An 18,371-nucleotide genomic window follows, 5' to 3' on the forward strand; every position below is an offset into this window, starting at 1 on the left:
GTCAACATATATTAATAACTTACTCCAATGTTATTAATCTTAATGTGTGGTGATTATCATCTTAATTATGTACTATTGTACTTTTTTTGTTGATTTTTTGTCCTTCTGTATTATGCTTGTTTTGGGTGAAAAAAGGGCAATATAAAAATACTGCGTTATGCTAAACTATGATTTTAAAGGACTATATATATATATATATATATATATATATATATACAGTTGAAGTCAGAAATATTAGCCCCACTTTGAATTTTTTTTCCCTTTTTTAAAATATTTTCCAAATGATATTTAACAGATAAAGGAAATTTTCACAGAATGTCTGATAATATTTTTTTCATCTGAAGAAAGTCTTATTTTATTTCGACCAGAATAAAAGCAGTTTATCATTTTTTTAAACTCATTATAAGGACAAAATTATTAGCCCCTTTAAGCTATATATTTTTTGATAGTCTACAGCATAAACCATCATTATACAACAAATTACCTAATTACCCTAACCTGCCAAGTTAACCTAATTAACCTAGTTAAGCCTTTAAATGTCACTTTAAGCTGTATAGAAGTGTCTTGAAAAATATCTAGTTAAATATTATTTACTGTCATCATGACAAAGATAAAATAAATCAGTTATTAGAAAGGAGTTATTAAAACTATTATGATTAGAAATGTGTTGAGAAAATCTGCTCTCCATTAAACAGAAATTGGGGGGAAAATAAGCTGTCTTATAATTCAGGGGCTAATAATTCTGACTTCAACTGAATATATATATAAACATACTTAATCAGTAGTCCTAATTTGTAGCCAAAATGTAAGACTATTTAGAGACTTTCCCAAACGGTTCAATTATATTTAAAAACAAGAAACTAGAATGCATTTAAAGTAATAAACATCATGACAAGATGACAGAGGAAAATCTCTTAGAAAACTGCTTCACGGGTAGATTTTCTATTTTATTTTATGTTTTAATATAGGCGATGCGGTGGCGCAGTAGGTAGCGCTGTCGTCTCACAGCATGAAGGTTGCTGGTTTGAGCCTCGGCTGAGTCAGGTGTCATTTCAGTGTGGAGTTTGCATCTTCTGCCCGTGTTGGCGTGAGTTTCCTCCAGGTGCTCCGGTTTCCCCCACAGTCCAAAGACATGTGGTACAGGTGAATTGGGTAGACTAAATTGTCCAGTTTATGAGTGTGTATGGATGTTTCCTAGAGATGGGTTGCAGCTGACAGGGCATCCGCTGCGTAAAACACGTGATGGATAAGTTGGCGGTTCATTCCACTGTGGTGACCCCAGATTAATAAAGGAACTAAGCTGAAAAGAAAATGAATGAATGAATGAATTAATATGTGACCCTGGACCACAAAATCAGTGTTATGTTGCATGGGCGTATTTTTAATAGCCAAAATTCATTGTATTTTGTTCTGTATGTGCATTTTTTGTAAATAAATAGTAATTTTTTGCCAAAAACCATATTAAATGCTGGATAAGTTGGTGGTTCTATCTCCTGTGGCGACCCCAGATTAATAAAGGGACTAAGCCGAAAAGAAAATGAATGTTTTAATATAATTTGATGAAGTAATTAATGAATGTGATTTTATTCTATTTGTCATTACAATTTTGTTTAGTCGCTTGAACTAAAGAAAATTTTCCAGTTATACAAACATACAAACAAGCAAAAATATAGGAGCTTTTTTATCCTAAGATGTAAGTTTTCATCTTCTTTAAGATATTAATATCAGACTGCCAATATTTTTTGTGAAATTTATTCATTTATATTTCCTTCGGATTAGTTCCTTTATCAGGGGTCACCACAGGAAAATGAACCGCCAATTTATCCAGCATATGTTTTACGCAGTGGATGCCCATTCAGTTGCAACTCAGTACTGGGAAACAGCCATACACACTCATTCACACACACTCGTACACTACGGCCAATTTAGCTTACCCAATTCACCAATAGCACATGTGTTTGGAATGTGGGGGAAACTGAAGCACCCAGAGGAAACCCACACCACCATGGGGATAACATGCAAACTCCACACAGAAATCCAAACTGGCCCAGCCTGGACTCAAACCAGCGACCTTCTTGCTGTGAGGCGACTGTGCTAACCACTGAGCCACCATGCCGCTCCTTTTTGTGAAATATTTACCACTTTTTAGTTACAGTATTTAAACCAGCAACATATTCTTTTTTTAAATCTTGTGACTTTGTTAAATTTTAAATCTCTTCTGTAGCCATGATAATAACTTTCCTCTATTCAGAATGATTATCATATCAGTGTTGTGTCATTTTACAAATGAAACGTTTGTACTGTTTTTCTCTGTAAATCGTAGATATTATTCCCAAAGCAGGTGCAGTTTGTATTTGATATTAACATGATCAAGGCTTTCCAATTTTGATAATGATTTTTCCAATATTTTTGTTAGCCTCCATGTGTTGATGAGCCTCTTCAGCGTCCTCCATGCTGAACATGCTGTCAATCACAGGCCGCAAAGGGGAATCTGTTGACTTGAAGTGTGGCAAAACCTGCTGGGTGAAACTCTGGACCAGCTCTGCTTTATACTACAAACAAGAACACAATGAGTATAACCTTTAACCCATCACAAGAACATAAAGCATCATTACAGGACGTAAATCTACCTAAAAATAAAAGGATGTGAATTTTTAGTTTTAAATACGGAAATCTGATACATGGAAATACACTCACTGGCCACTTTATTAGGTACATCTGTCCAACTGCTCGTTATTGCAAATTTCTAATCAGCCAATCACATGGCAGGAACTCAATGCGTTTAGGCATGTAGACATGGTCAAGACGATCTGCTGCAGTTCACACTGAGCATCAGAATGGAGAAGAAATGTGATTTAAGTGACTTTGAACATGGCATGGTTGTTGGTGGCAGAAGGTTGGTCTGAGTATTTCAGAAACTGCTGATCTCCTGGGATTATCACGCACAACCATCTATAGGGTTTACAGAGTATGGTCCGACAAAGAGGAAATATCCAGTCAGCGGCAGTTCTGTGGGTGCAAAAGCCTTGTTGATGCCAGAGGTCAGAGGAGAATGGCAAGACTGGTTCCAGCTGATAGAAAGGCAACAGTGACTCAAGGTTTCTTGAACATGAAAACGAGTTCACTGTCCTTAAATGGCCTCCACAGTCGCCAGAACTCAATCCAATAGAGCACCTTTGGGATGTGGTGGAACAGGGGATTCTCATCATGGATGTGCCTCCGACAAATCTGCAGCAACTGTGTGATTCTATCATGTCAATATGAACCAAAATCTCTGAGGAATATTTCAAGTGACTTCTTGAATCTATGCCATGAAGGATTAAGGCAGAAAGGTAAAAGGGAGCTCCAACCGGTACTTGTAAGGTGTACCTAATAAAGTGGGCGGTGAATCTATATGCAAATGACACACCGTATAACATAGGCTATATAGTTTCATATTTGGATTTTTTCATATATAAAAAGTGTGATATATGCAACATATATTTCCAAATGCTGCAAAACAGTTTTTATCTTTCTATTTTCAACCATTGGAATTGCAAATATGTGTGTTCAAATATATTTTTAGGTTCATATATGGCCATTTACGAACACATATATAACATTACAGCTAATATATTTGAACATATATGTACACATTTGTAATTTCAATGGTTAAAAAAGATTTTTGCAAACATTTATAAATATATGTTGCATATTTAGTATATTTTATATACAGTTGAAGTCAAAAGTATTCGCCCTCCTGCACATTTTTTTTATTTTATTTTTCAAATGTTTCCCAAATGATGTTTAACAGAGTAAGGAATTTTTCACAGTATTTCCTATAATATTTTTTCTTCTGGAGAAAGTCTTATTTGTTTTATTTCGGCTAGAATAAAAGCAGTTTTTAATTTTTTAAACACCATTTTAAGGTCAATATTATTAGCCACCATATGCAATATTTGTTTTTCAATTGTCTACAGAACAAATCATCGTTAAACAATGACTTGCCTAATTAACCTAGTTAGGCCTTTAAATGTCACTTAAAGATGAATACTAGTATCTTGGAAAATATGTAGTCAAATATTATTTACTGTCATCATGACAAAGATAAAAATAAATCAGTTATTAGAAATGAGCTATTAAAACTATTATGTTTACAAATCTGTTGAAAAAGTCTTTGCTCGTGTAACAGAAATTGAGGCAAAAAAATAAAGCAGTGCTAATAATTCAGGAGCGCTAATAATTCTGACTTCAATTGTATGTAAAATTCAACTATGAAATTGTATGTCACGTATGTCATCTGCATATATCAGATGAAATGGGGTCTTTTAATCTCACTCCTGTAACTCTAAGTTTATGATGAAAACTTGTATATTTGTAAATATATGTATATAAAACTTGAAAACTTAAATACCTGTAGACTCCTTGATCTGAGGAGACTGCACAGAAGATGGCCTCTCTTCCTCAAAAGTTTGCCAAGCAGGTCTCCATCTGATGTTTTACCTCCCATTGTGCCATAAAGCACCCATCGTCCATCGACTGCAAGGCTACTAATGTTTTTCTCCCAATAATTTCCTCCAATGCAGTCCAGAATTACATCAGCTCCCTTGCCTGCAGAAAGCATGCATTTTTTGGCAGTGTTATGTTGACTTTAAAGGTTGTTCAATTAAATTCTGAGTCTCTTATAACAGGGTTTTCTCATAATATCAACTCTAGAATCTGCTTTTTGTCTCACAGTGTCTGAAATGGTTGGTTCAAGGATCTGTTCTCCAAAACCTCCCTTTCTTAAGGCCTACTCTGTTCTGATTGGTCAGATGTTTTACTCTGCTCTGTCTGATTAGTGAAATGGCTTTACTCTGTTCTGATTGGTCAGATGGCTTTACTCCATTGTGATTAATTGATTTTTTTTACTCTGCTCTGATTGGTCAGATGTTTTTACTTTGTTCTGATTGGTCAGATGTTTTTACTCTGCTCTGATTGGTCAGATGTTTTTACTCTGTTCAGATTGGTCAGATGTTTTTACTCTGCTCTGATTGGTCAGATGTTTTTACTCTGCTCTGATTGGTCAGATGTTTTTACTCTGCTCTGATTGGTCAGATGTTTTTACTCTGTTCTGATTGGTCAGATGTTTTATTCCGCTCTGACTGGTCAGATTGGTTATTCTCTTATTGGTTATTCAGTTGTTATTTACTCTGCTCTGATTGGTCAGATGTTTTTACTCTGTTCCGATTAGTCAGATGGCTTTACTCCACTGTGATTGGTCAGATATTTGTACTTTGTTCTGATTGGTCAGATGGCTTTACTCCATTGTGATTGGTCAGATATTTGTACTTTGCTCTGATTGGTCAGATGGCTTTACTCCATTGTGATTGGTCAGATGTTTGTACTCTGCTCTGATTGGTCAGATGGCTTTACTTCACTGTGATTTGTCAAATGGCATTACTCCACTGTGATTGGCCTGATGTTTTTACTCTGTTCTGATTGGTCAGACAGGTTACTCTGTTCTGATAGGTCAAATAAACTACTGGTTTTGATTGGTCAGATGGCTTTATTCCACTGTGATTGGTCTAATGTTTTTACTCTGCTCTGATTGGACAAATTACTTTACTCTGTCCTAATTGGTCATTTGTTTTTACTCTGCTTTAATTGGTCAGTTGTTTTTACTCTGCTCTAATTGGTCAGATATTTTTACTCTGCTCTAATTGATCAGATGTTTTTACTCTGCTCTGATTGGTCAGATTAGCCAGATGTTTATGCCGTGCTCTGATTGGTCAGATTGGTTACTCTGCTCTGATTGGTCAGATGTTTTTAGAGTGCTCTGATTGGTTACTCTGCTCTGATTGGTTAAGAATGTTATGTACTCTAATTTGATTGGTTAAATGTTTTCACTTTATTATGATTGTTCTAATGTCTGTAATTTGCTCTGTTTGGTCAAATCTTTTTACTCTGCTTTGATTGGTCAGATGGACAACTTTGTTGTGATTGGTCAACTGCACAAGGTGGAAAACAGAGATGTCAACGAAACAAATTAAACTATAATGTTTACGTGTCAAAGTAGATGTTGTTCATGGACAGCCAAAAAAAGACCAAAGACTGGCACTATATGTGTATTTGTAGCAAGTAAGGAAGTAAGACTAGAAACTGCTGACTCATTTTAGGCTGATCAGATCCTCATCAAAATCTCCATCAATCATGCACTCAGATATTCTGAAACTCTGCACACAAATTTGATGTTGAATAAAAACATTTATAACATTAAAATGATTGACCTTTAGTGAACTGCAGAACTTTTTCAGAGAAATCCTCCTCTTTGTAATTGATTCCCAAAGCTGCTCCAATCTGCTCTGCAAATCTGATCTTTTCAGGGCTCCCAGTTGTTACTACAGGTATGGCGTGACTCAAGCGGACCAGCTGAACAGCAGCAGTGCCGACTCCACTCGCTCCAGCATGAATCAACACCGTCTCATTCGGCTTCACTTTGGCTATAAAACACAGCAGATTATGGAAATATAGTGGCTTTGATAGACATTTGGATGCTTAAGGCATCATGAATTATGAATGACTTCCGGTCTGTGGCTTGTGTGCTTAAATACTACATTATGGTTAAACTTTCAAGTTACTCCACAAGTTTTGTGCATTTTGAAATGTGGCTGTATAATAATATATAACTATATATATAATCCTAAACCATATAATCCCAACTCAACTCAACATTGCAGATCCTGCGATATGACTATTTCATGATAGGGAGTAAATAAAACAATTGCGACTTCAATTTCTATCAGCTTTTTCAAATCCATTTGTGTCACCTATGAAGTGCAGAAGCTGGTGTGCCGTCAACCAGGTCTCGGGAAGAGCTGCAGCTTCATAAAGACTGAGGTGTGATGGGACTTCCATGACCAGCTCTTCTGGAACAGCCACATATTCTGCATAACCTCCACCTCCGAGTAAAGCCATCACTTTACTTCCCAGCGTCCAGTTCCCTTTGACCCCAGGGCCGATGCCGGAGATCACCCCGCTGGCCTCCAGACCCAGGATTTCACTCTCTCCAGGTGGAGCTGGGTAAAGACCCCGTTTCTGCCAATGACAATGATACGTCAATAGCTTTGTTTCCATTGATAGTAGAGCAATTTCAGTGTTATGGATGTGACATGCAGTCAAATACTCAAAAGATAAATTTATAGAGAAATTATACAGCGGGGAAATAAGTCATGTTTTTATCCTGGTAATATAGGGATGCAACGATTAACCGATTTCACTATTAACTGCGCTTTAATTCGTCACGGGTAATTAATCATGAAGGCTTCTCAACACCGTGTTTCTGCATGGAACAAAACTGCTGCAACTTAAAGTGATGCCAACTGAGTGCTAGTTTGAAGTTCTGGGCTTGTACTGTACACCATGGATATACACACTGGATTACCTATGGCTGAAGCTATTAACTAAAGGCCAGTCACATATCACATCTTTTGCACGCGCAAGTTCGTTATTTCCAAATGAAGGCGCGTAGCTTGCATTTATGGAGCGACGGACTCGTGCTTTCCAGACGCCCCTACTAGTTAAAATGAATGCTGCGAGCGCCCTACACTGAGAAACAAAAAGCAAAATGAAAAATACCAAACAATTTTGTTATATAGTTGATCAAATAAATCAGCAGCCTTAGAATATTTCTTCACTGTAAAAGGGAAATAATTAGCTATTATGTAACTTAGATTCACATTAGACAAATACTACTTATTTATTTTAATTTTATTTATTTAATTTATTAATTTAGAATTTTTTATTTATATATATTCATTTATTTTTAATTTATTTACATTTAATTTATTTATTTATTAAAATTTATATTAATTTATTTACATTTTATTTATTTATTATAATATTTTTATTTATTTAAAATTAATTTATTTAAATTTTATTTATTTACATTTATTCTCAGTGTAAAATTATTACTTATTGTTTAAATGTCAAAACATTTTCACTTATTTTTTAAGTCCAAAGAGAAATGGTCGATTGTTTGTTTTTTATTATTACTTTGTGTCATATTATTTGGTTACTGAGCAGCAATAAACAACACTTTAAAAATATAAGGAGTTTTTATGTGATTTTTCTCAACTAGCAGTGTTCTGAAATTAATGAATGCATAATAATTGTGATAACTGTGATTATTCCTCAGACTAAAACACCCAAAATCTATAACTGAACCAGATTTTGGTAAAAACCCAAACAATACAAACATAAAAGTTAAACAGAACAAAAAAAATGTAGTTTATACACAGAGCTAAAAGTCAGGCATCTTTACATTGGTTTTAGTCTTGACTAGTGCGGTTGAATGACTTTTGTCCTGAGAGCACTGTACAATTATGGCGGCGCTATTGACGCATGCTCAGGGTCCGTATGCGATATCTAGTGTATATATCTATGATTATCGTCAACCTGATTTCAGTAAGTACGACATGTTCCTGGATTAACATCCATGTTGATCCTGGAACAACATTCTAATCTGCCAATCAGAATTAAGGGATATGTTTACCGTTTGTGTTAAGTTTAGTCTTATGGTTACTTAAGTTTATGTACTTGTACGTGAGTGTTATCCAACTATTATTCCCCTCTGATTTTGGGAATGATTTACAGTTACAGTTGGGTTTAGTGGTAGGGAATGGTTATGGATTACATTTTCCAACAAAAATGATGTTCTAGGATCAGCATAGATGCAATCCAGGATCGCATCGTAGTTGGTAAAATCATGACATGCATATTGTGATTACTTCCAGAGGTGTCTTAAGCATCTGTGCTCCCAAAGAATGTCTCACACTTCCAAAGGCACTGCACATTCATTGTTTTTAATCTTCTAAGTTGCTAGTCATTTATTAAATAAGAAAAAAGCCCTACAGTGGCTTTTCCTACTATATTTCTTCTGATATTTGACACCAGATTATCAGTAAGTGACAATTTTATTCTCTTTGACTCATTGAATGGAAACACTGCTTTTTTGCAAATGTGTTATGCAATATTCCAGGTTTGTGCATAAGTTTAATTCACATATTTGAATGCAAACAAAGCTACTGAGGTTTGAATTGTGCGAAGTTTTAAGATTTTGATGATTTGTGTTTCACCTGAAGCAGATCGGCTCTGTTTAAAGCGGTCGCAGCGACTTTGATGAGAAGCTGTCCATCTTTGGCTTCAGGGCGTGGAACATGTTTCACATTCATCTTCCCAGCTTCAACACATAATGCCAGCATTGACTAGAAAATAAGATACAGTATCAGTAAAGTGTCTGTCATGAAAGGATTTATTTCTGCTCGACAAAACATTCTCACTATTTACTCTCCATCAAGTGGTTTTAAACCTGTTTTTTTCTGTTGAAATAACACAAAGATATACTGTACTGAAAAATATAGAAAATCAGTAACATCCAAAGTAGGAACAACAAATATTATGGAAGTCAATGACTACTTTTCAACATGTTTAAAAATATCTCCTTTTGTGTTCAACAGATGTAAAAGCTCAAGCCGGTTTGGAATAAGTAGATGAGTAAAAGGTGATTTAAGTTTCATTTGTGGGTAAACTCAGTTAATTCTTATATTAGCATTACAATTTATTAATCTTCCACTTGGTGTAAATCAATACAAAACATGCACTAAACAGTAGGCTATAGTGATTTGATTATAGAACTTACCGTTTTCTCTTTGTCCATGTCTCAATGACAGTATGATCTATCAAGACGCAGATATATTACAAATATGATCAATCAAAACAGATAATACAAATATGACACGCATGCAGTAAAATGAAGACTTCTACTTAATTTATTTCGCTATTCTGCGCAATTTTGACGCACCTTTGACGAAAACTATTCTTCGATCACTGAAATGCAGCTTGTTTTTATGACAAAACATATACATTGTCTGATTACAGAACATTAAAACTACTTTTAAAACACTCAAACTTCATATTGACGAGCTTTACATTCAACGTTTAAGAAAACATCGACAAACTTACCTCAGTAATTCGACGTTTGATATTGTTTTGATGTAGTTTGACTGGACGTCTGTCTTCTCTCACGTGTCAGAGCTGAACATTAACTGTAGTCAGAACATATACTAGAAATGAAGACACATACAGCACCTCCCATTTATATAAAAGCGCGTCAGTCAGTTTTCGCCAAACACAATAACGTTAGCTCCAACAGCAAGCTAATTTTAAAATAACAAAACAATGTTTCCACACACACAGCCTCAATGAGAACCCATTGAGTTTTACGATTATCACTGTTGAATTACTGCAATAACTTTAGTTCAAGCATTTTAAGGATACGTTAAAGGTTATAAACAAATAATGATCGAAGATCAGAGGTACAGTTTGCTAATTATGTATGCTAAGGTTGCCAAATTTATCAGAATTACAATTAAATATAAACTGCAAAAATCAAACCAAAACTTTTTTTTAGTGCCTTGGACTGATTTTTGCTGTTTATTCTGATGAATCTCTTACCCAAATAGCACTGACACATTATTTAAGCTACCCCTGAACACTTTTTGTTTGATTTTTAATAATTAAATATATTAAATAATTGATTACACCTTATATGGAAAAAAACTATATATGTCAAATATTATCGTAATTTATAGTAAATACTACAGTAAGCCTACTTTTGAACCATTCTATAGTAGTTGTTGTGGTACTGTAACTTGATAGTTGGAAAACCAACTATTGTAATAGTAAGAATAATACAGAATACTCTATCTACGACTATAGATTATATTATACTACAACCCTGCTGAAAAATCCAGCTTAAACCAGCCTAGGATGGTTGGCTGGTTTTAGCTGGTCGATCAGCCTGGTTTTAGAGGTGTTTTGGCCACTTCCAGGCTGGTTTCCAGCCATTTCCAGTCTGGTCTTAACTGGTCAGTCTGGAAAGTGACCAGCTAAAACTATCTAAAACCAGCTTGACCATCCTGGTTTAAGCTGGACATAGCAGGTCTTAGCTGGGCTCCCAGCCTGGCTAGGCTGGTCAAGCTGGTTTTAGCTGGTCATCTCCCATCCTGTCCAGCTAAAACCAAGAAGTGGTCAAAACCCCTCTAAAACCAGGCTGGTCGACCAGCTAAAACCAGCCAGCCTGGTTAAAGCTAGATTTTTCAGCAGGAAATACACCAGTTTACTGTAGTAAAAACTAATACTATTTATATTAGTAAGCCTATTTAGTAGTTCACATTACAGTATGCTACAGCATTCATTAACAAAGTCTTACTTTAACCAGGGAGCGAATTACAGGGGGGTTTGCAGGGGACAGACCCCCTAATTAACGCTTGATCCTACCCTGAAGGACATCAAAACAATATGGGTCAGCTCTCTAATAGTAAGAAATAGCTTTTTCTGATCTCCGTCTGATCTATATCTTAAATATTAATAATTAAAGATGTAGAATAATTAAAGATGTAGAGTAACAGTTTATACCATTGTGAATGCATAACACGCCAATCAATGCAAGGAAAAATATGAATCAACAGTCTGAAACTACTGGCAGTTCTAGAGCACCAATAGACATTTTAAGTACTCACAAAACATGTTTCTTGTAAAATAGGTGTTTATATCTGCATGTATAGCCTAAAAAAAATAAAAATCTGAAACATAATTTGTAGTTTGACCTACAGTAGCCTCTAAAATAGTCACTTATTATCCTTCAACACACTGAAAATGTATACATTTTATAAAGAATTAAGATGCAATTTAAATACATTCATAAATTTGATTAGCTAAAGCATGTATTACCAAACTACTACCAAAATAAAAAATGATAGTGGAATTTGCACACCGACTATTACATTTACTGTATAATACACTCTACAATAGTATGGATCAAAAACACTGGTATTTATTATAAATTACTATAGTATTTTTTTATGTGGGACTTCAAATCTCCAGTCTGCTGTAAATCACAGTGATATTATACTGAAATCCAATATAAAATGTTCCTTAATGAAGACAAGAAACATACAGTAATCCTATGTTTAGAGGGAAAGAGAGAGATGTGTACTGCTGCATTTTAAAGTGCATAAAGCAAAACAAAATGTATAAAAAAAATGTTTCTGACACTTTGGAAGTCACAAATAAGTTGCTTAAAATGCTCAATCTTCCCACTTTTGCTTTGCCATTATCAACACAATAGTGATTGCGTGAGCCAAGGGCTTTGAAACTCAACACCTAAAACCTGACAGAACCAAAGACATTGTTTATACTGTATGTTTAAGTGTCATAGCAGCGGTTCTTAAATCTACAGGCTCGTATACAGGACGAGAAACCAGGTACAGTAAATTTACATTCATTATTTACACAAAACGTCCACATATTCAAGCTTACAGATATTTGGACCACTGTGTAAAGTTGAATGCAAAATTATTAGCCAAGCTTTTTTTATTATTATTATTATAATTAAAATAATTTAATTAAATTATTATTATTATTTTCAAGGGCTGTCTAACAGAGAAGATATTTTTCAACACTTTAACTAATTTAAACTTTTAATTTACCAGAGAAACCTTAACATAATAGATTTAATGACTAATTATTAATTACTATTTTTTCTTGTCTTTGCCATGTTGACAGTACATTTTACTAGATATTTTGCAAGATACTTACAGTGCCATTTAGAGACTTAACTAGGTTAATTAGGTTAGCTACACAAGTTTGGATAATTAGGCAAGTCGCTGGATAATAATTTGTTCTGTAGACAATGAAAAATGCATAAGGAATCACTTTAATGTTGTTCTGCAACTTTGTAATAATTCTATTGTATGATTTTATTTTATTGTTGTGTATGTGAATTTCCTTTGTGTGTATTCATTATTCACTTGTAGCATGTGATGTCATGCACTTGTTCAGTCATTTTCTTTTTATTATGCTTATTATTTAGGTAGAGCAGGCATGTCCAAACTCAGTCCTGGAGGGCCGGTGTCCTGCAAGGTTTAGTTCCAACCCCAATCAGACACACCTGAGCCAGTTAATCAAGCTCTTACTAGACTTTCTAGAAACATCCTTGCAGGTGTGTTGAGGCAAGTTGGAGCTAAAATATACAGGACACCGGCCCTCCAGGACTGACTTTGGACATCACTGAAGTAGAGGCTCTAAATAAGCCTTTTGAGCTTTTGCCTCTTCCTGCACATTATGGCTTAAGCTTTCAGTTTTACTCCAATAATTTTGTATTCTTGTGCAAATCAAGAAATAACTTTATGAAAAAAATTTAAAAAAAATTTTAAAAAAAAGGGCTAATAATATCGACCTTAAATTTGTTTTATTTTAAAAAAAATGCTTTTATTCCTGTCAAACTAAAAGAACCAAGACTTTCTCCACAAGAAAAATATTATAGAAAATAGGGTGATCATTTCTGTTAAACATCACTTTGAAAATATTCGAAAAAGTATTAAAATTTCTAATAATTTTGCCTTCAACTGTGTATGCAGTATCACTTTATTTTGATAGTACCTTTAACGCATTTTGTTGAATTTAAGTTACATTGCATCTACTGTACAACTAATTATCTTTAGAATACAAGTATAGGTTGGGGTTTGGGTTAGAGCAGGGATGGGATCCTCGAGGGCCGGTGTCCCTGCAGAGTCAAACACACCTAAACAAACTAATCAGTGTCTTCAAGCTCACTTGAACTCTATAGGGAGGTCTGTTTGAATAGGGTTGGAGCTGAACTGTGCAGGACACCGGCCCTCTAGGACCGAGATTGCCCACCCTTGGGTTAGAGTAAGTTGACATGTACTTGCAAAGTTTCTTATAGTCAGCTGAATGTCTGTTGAAGGAGCAGTATCAGCAGATATTAAGCAGACAGTCTACTAATACTCAAACGAGAAGTAATTGCCATGTAGTTGCAATGCAACTTTTAGTCAACAAAATGTGCAATACGCACCATCAAAATAAAGTCTTACCATGTATGCATGTGTGCTTGTAAAAATCCTTGACATTAAATCTGCATTTAAACGTTTAGCCAAGACATTAGTAGGGTTATTAGTAGGGCCAGACAGAATCTGCAGACATTATTTGCTATTTCTGTGCAGAATTTTGCACAATTTTTGCAGACTGATAACATTTATGTGGAATGATTTTGGGAGTATCATGACTAAAAACTTAATTTATAAAATGAAAAATAATACCTTTTTAACTTTTATTTAATGTTTACAATGCAAATCCAGTTCGATCCAGTTATTTGGTAAACAAAGCAAGTCTCTTATATAGCTATAAGTCTATATCTATATATCTTATACATATAATATATATGCTAAAAGACAAAAAATATTTCACAAACTAAAAATTATACATACTAATTATTTACATACTAAAAGTTGTAAATAAATTAAATGAACATTTTCATATTAGTCAATAATTATACTAAAATGAATTAAAAAACCAAATTAATATAAATTCACACACATTTACACATGTAAATAAATAGACTCAGTGACAGGCTAAAAATCAGCGGAAATCTGCACGTGCAGATTCCGTGTGGGCCTAAAATTAGTTACCATAACTTTATTCACGAGTTCACACTCACAGATATTTGACTGGATAGAATATGCGTATTTGGTGTGCTGTCAGGGGAGAGGGCTCTAAGCTCGGGAAGACACCCTAACTCGTGTTATTCCCCTTATCAGGATAAAGAGAGATAGGGTCCGAGCGCAGTGTCTAGCCCGGCTCCAGAACGGCTCCCCCCCCCCCCCCCCCAGATTTAAATAGGTATCTGGTTTAATAGTGTGGAGTTGGGGTGGTGAAGAGATGCTGAAGTCGAGAGAAACGGAGGTATGACAAGTTTGACTATTTATAGGGGTTTGCTCCCGAGCTAATTGGATAATAGAATGATTGTGTGTGTGATGAATTAGCCTCGTTTTTGTTTATAAAACATCACTTAGTTACCAATAAACTTGAACTAATCAACTGGTAACTAGCTTTTAACAATTATGAAGGGGGCTAATAAAATTGAACTTAAAATTGTTTTAAAAAATATTCATTCCAGCAAAAACACTAAAAGAACCAAGACTTTCCAGACTTTCCAGAAGAAAAAATATTATAGGAAATACGGTGATCATTTCTGTTAAACGCCACTTAATACCTGCAAAAATCATTAAAACTTCACCAAAGGGATTATAATTTTGCCTTTAACTGTGTTTGCATGTGTGCTTGTAATAAAATTTTAATTTAATCTGCATTTGAATGTTTAACTAAAATCTGGTTGTCCGTTCCCTTAATTTGTTTCAAAGGAAACTAAAAATGACAATGCCACTTATAATCAAAAGACCAAAGTCTTTCCTTCACAAGGACGTCAGACAGCTGAATCATAAAGAGGACGTCCATCTTCAGAGGAAACTACACAACATCAGCGCCAAATACAGACTCAACCTCAGACTCCTGGAGCAGGAGCGAGAACTGGTGTTAAAGGAGCACAAACGCCTGCTCAACTTAAGGGTTTGTGAACCACGCGCCACCATAAACAACACAATGAGGGCCATATCAGAGGTTAGAACAGCAAGCTGCGCAAAACAAACACGGTTTTCAAAATCCGCTCCAGCTTTCAGAGCTCTATCATCTGCATTTGAGAATAATGCCGAAGAGAGGACTGCAAAATCAGCATCGCTTTCTGTCAAACAAGACGATTCCTTTCCATCTATGACGTCCAGAGAGAAATTTAAAGCTTCAGAAAGTGGTCAGCTCTCTATTTTACATCTGAAAGACTTGTCGCTGATCGACAGCATCTCTGAGAAAGAGCTGATGTATCAGGAGGAGTATTACAGGTGGTATAAAGAAAGACTCAAACAACTGCAGAGAGAGAAACTGAGGCAGAAAATAACCAGTTTCCTCAACTCCATTGAACATATTTGAATGTTAATTATAAAACGATCCTGTTGAAGAAATAGTTCAGCTAGAAATTAACATTTAGTGTAACGTTTACTCACTCTCAAGCGGTGTTACTTTAAAAAAGTAATACAATACAATCGCAAGTCACTATAAAAAAAGTAACTAAATGTTACTTAGTTACTTTTTAGGGAAAGTAATGTTTAAGTATGTTATTTTTGCCTTTTTTCTGCTCTTTTATTTGACAAGGACACATGGGGCTCTAATTTATCGACCTAGGAGCAAAGTCTAAAGCGCATGACACAAAAGCATTAAGAACATGTCCGAATCAACTTCTGCTATTTTAAGGACAGAAACATCCGCTCTGACAGGGTTGTGCTTCTTCTCTTAATGAGTTATGAGTGTGTTTTGAGCATAACGTGCATTAAATCAATCAGTCTCTCATCTCCCATTACCTTTAAGAGTCAGTTGTCTCGCATACTTTAACGTAGATAAAATTAACATCTCCCACTGGTCCCACTCCTACATAATAACACTGGAGCAGAGTTAAAGTTCTGATTGAACCGAGATTAATGAACTCCTGCTGTTATAAGCAGAACTACTGAAGAAAAACACAAAATTACATCCGAATTCAGTCTCAACCTTAGGCCCTGTAATTCACACAAACATGGGTTTTGTCTAAATTGCAGCTTTTTTCTACACAAAAACACAGTTTCAGGTCCCTAAAAGGCAATTATTTAAAAAACTAGTCAGAGTGAAGATTTTCAAAAGCGCCAAGGTGTATGCATTTTAGAAAATTGAGAAAAAAGTTTTTGTTTATAAAAATTCCTGTGTACCTGTGGACATGGCATTAGGAACTCAAGTGAAAACTCAATGAATCTCAGCTCATCGGAATCATTAAACAACTGCACAAACAGAATCAGCAGCTTTACTTATTACTAAACTGTCTGATTATTTCTGCCGAACGTCTACAAAAGTCTGTTTTGAGATTTAATGAAAAAAATTATGCTTTGTTAGATGATGCCTTTGTGGCATGTATTTACGTTGCCACTACATATTTATTTTTGTTTATTTACACTAGTATTTACTTTACCTAATGCAATTTTTTTCTTGAACTGCTGTAACTCTATAGTGTGTGACCAAATAATCTCTACTCTTGGGATTTTGCTGTGTAGGGAATAAGATTAAATCTATTGAATTATTTTTCATATATTAATATTTGTATTAATTCATAATTATAATTAATTATTGCATTAATTATAATAATTGTCTTTAGCTAATATTTAAACTTTAGTTAAAGAAAAACTTTTTCAACTTTACACTTTTTCATTTATCTTTATGACACACACTAGTCTGTTAGGGAAACTAGTGTGTTTAATAATTTTAAGACAAATGGATTAGTTCTTTGTGTTTTCATATTCATTACCTCATATGCTAAATAATTTTAGGGGGGTTCAAATCAAATGGTTTTCTAATTTTAATCATAAAAAATGTGTTTATGAATATGCATTGATGTTTTGAAAGCAATTGTTTAGAGTAAGAATGCCAAATGTTCTCCTCCTGTTCAAATTTTACATTAAAATGTTCTTATACCGGCAACTATAGTTGTCGCATTTTCCTGAAAAAAAAAGCCTGGAGAAAATGAATGCAAAACATGTTTATATAGGACACTATTAACAATGCAACATGCATGAAACCATTTTTTAAAATTTGGGCACAAATGGGTTAAAAAGTAACTTGACCCCAACACTGCTGTTACGAGTAGTGGTTGTTGTGGTGTAGTGTGTGGTGTTTCTTTCTTTCTTTCTTTCTTTCTTTCTTTCTTTCTTTCTTTCTTTCTTTCTCTCTCTCTCTCTCTCATTTTGAATTATTCGTAGGTGCAGCGGATTACGTCAAATCATGATTGGCGCTTGGATTGGCGGCAGCTGTATTTAAAACCTGAGAACATGGATTCAGTGGCTCACCCACTCTCTCTCGATTCCCCACTTATTTTTCTTGTGGAGATATTATTGCTTGAGTGATAAATGTGAGAAACTAGGTTTTCTGTCTCCCTGTTTGGCTTGGAGCATGGTAGAGAGGTTTGGTGCCTTCTGTTTATTATTTTCGTTCTCTCCTGTGTTGCTAGTAGGGAGGTAAGTTTTCTGTATTTTATTTTCTTATCTATGTTCCAAGTTTTCTCTAATTTAGTTAGCTTGTTTTATTGTCATTTATTTTGGCTGAACCCCTCCTGATATTATTTGTGCTCCTTATTATCTGTAAATAAATCATATGTTCTTGTTAATTCTCAGTGGTTGGGTTTTTGGTTTACATTTTGGGGCGAGAAAGCGCGGGGAGCACCAGGGATTATATTTTTAATCCCTGTTATCTTGTTACGTTTTGGTTAAACCTCTTTTTGATTAAGGATTTTTAATTTATTTCGTGACACTGTTCTCAATTGATTTAAAAACCTTTAGGAGTTTCATTTTTCTGTTAAAGACAAATTGAGAAACTGAAGGAAACTGATTGACATCCACAGTAGAAAAAAACACTATAGAAGCCAA

At 34.7% G+C, this 18,371-nt stretch overlaps 2 protein-coding genes and 1 long non-coding RNA gene across 14 annotated transcripts; 2 read left to right on the plus strand and 1 right to left on the minus strand.

Moving 5' to 3' along the window:
- Positions 1-926: 926 nt before the first annotated feature.
- Positions 927-10,062, minus strand: tp53i3 (tumor protein p53 inducible protein 3). Of its 12 annotated transcripts, none has more exons than XR_015512937.1 (9): positions 9,982-10,062; positions 9,821-9,857; positions 9,659-9,695; positions 9,096-9,224; positions 6,789-7,056; positions 6,249-6,461; positions 4,394-4,590; positions 2,111-2,552; positions 927-1,019 (listed from the first exon to the last, which is right to left on the minus strand). XR_015512937.1 is itself a non-coding variant. In XM_087290088.1 (8 exons), exons 3-8 carry the CDS (start codon positions 9,674-9,676, stop codon positions 2,370-2,372), a joined length of 1,008 nt encoding a protein of 335 aa, XP_087146214.1. In that variant the 5' UTR covers positions 9,677-9,695; positions 9,821-9,857; positions 9,982-10,062; the 3' UTR covers positions 927-2,369. The 12 variants fall into 12 exon arrangements, 2 of the variants coding, with proteins under 2 accessions (XP_087146214.1, XP_087146213.1); XR_015512936.1 differs by having other exon boundaries at positions 2,080-2,552; XR_015512935.1 differs by having other exon boundaries at positions 927-1,096; positions 2,002-2,552.
- Positions 10,063-11,836: 1,774 nt separating this feature from the next.
- Positions 11,837-14,406, plus strand: LOC147839898 (uncharacterized). The gene is made up of 2 exons (XR_015513036.1): positions 11,837-12,619; positions 12,679-14,406. It is a non-coding gene; the product is annotated as an uncharacterized LOC147839898 (long non-coding RNA).
- Positions 14,407-15,228: 822 nt separating this feature from the next.
- On the plus strand, positions 15,229-15,894 carry LOC147833006 (uncharacterized; the record flags this gene model as incomplete). The annotated part of the gene is made up of 1 exon (XM_087290120.1): positions 15,229-15,894. A coding segment is annotated over one exon (630 nt), but the record flags the coding sequence as incomplete, so codon positions are not given.
- Positions 15,895-18,371: the final 2,477 nt, after the last annotated feature.

This window comes from Danio rerio, chromosome 17 (genome assembly GCF_052040795.2).
Source record: "Danio rerio strain M-AB ecotype USA chromosome 17, GRCz13ab, whole genome shotgun sequence".
In the NCBI taxonomy this organism is placed as follows: domain Eukaryota; kingdom Metazoa; phylum Chordata; class Actinopteri; order Cypriniformes; family Danionidae; genus Danio; species Danio rerio.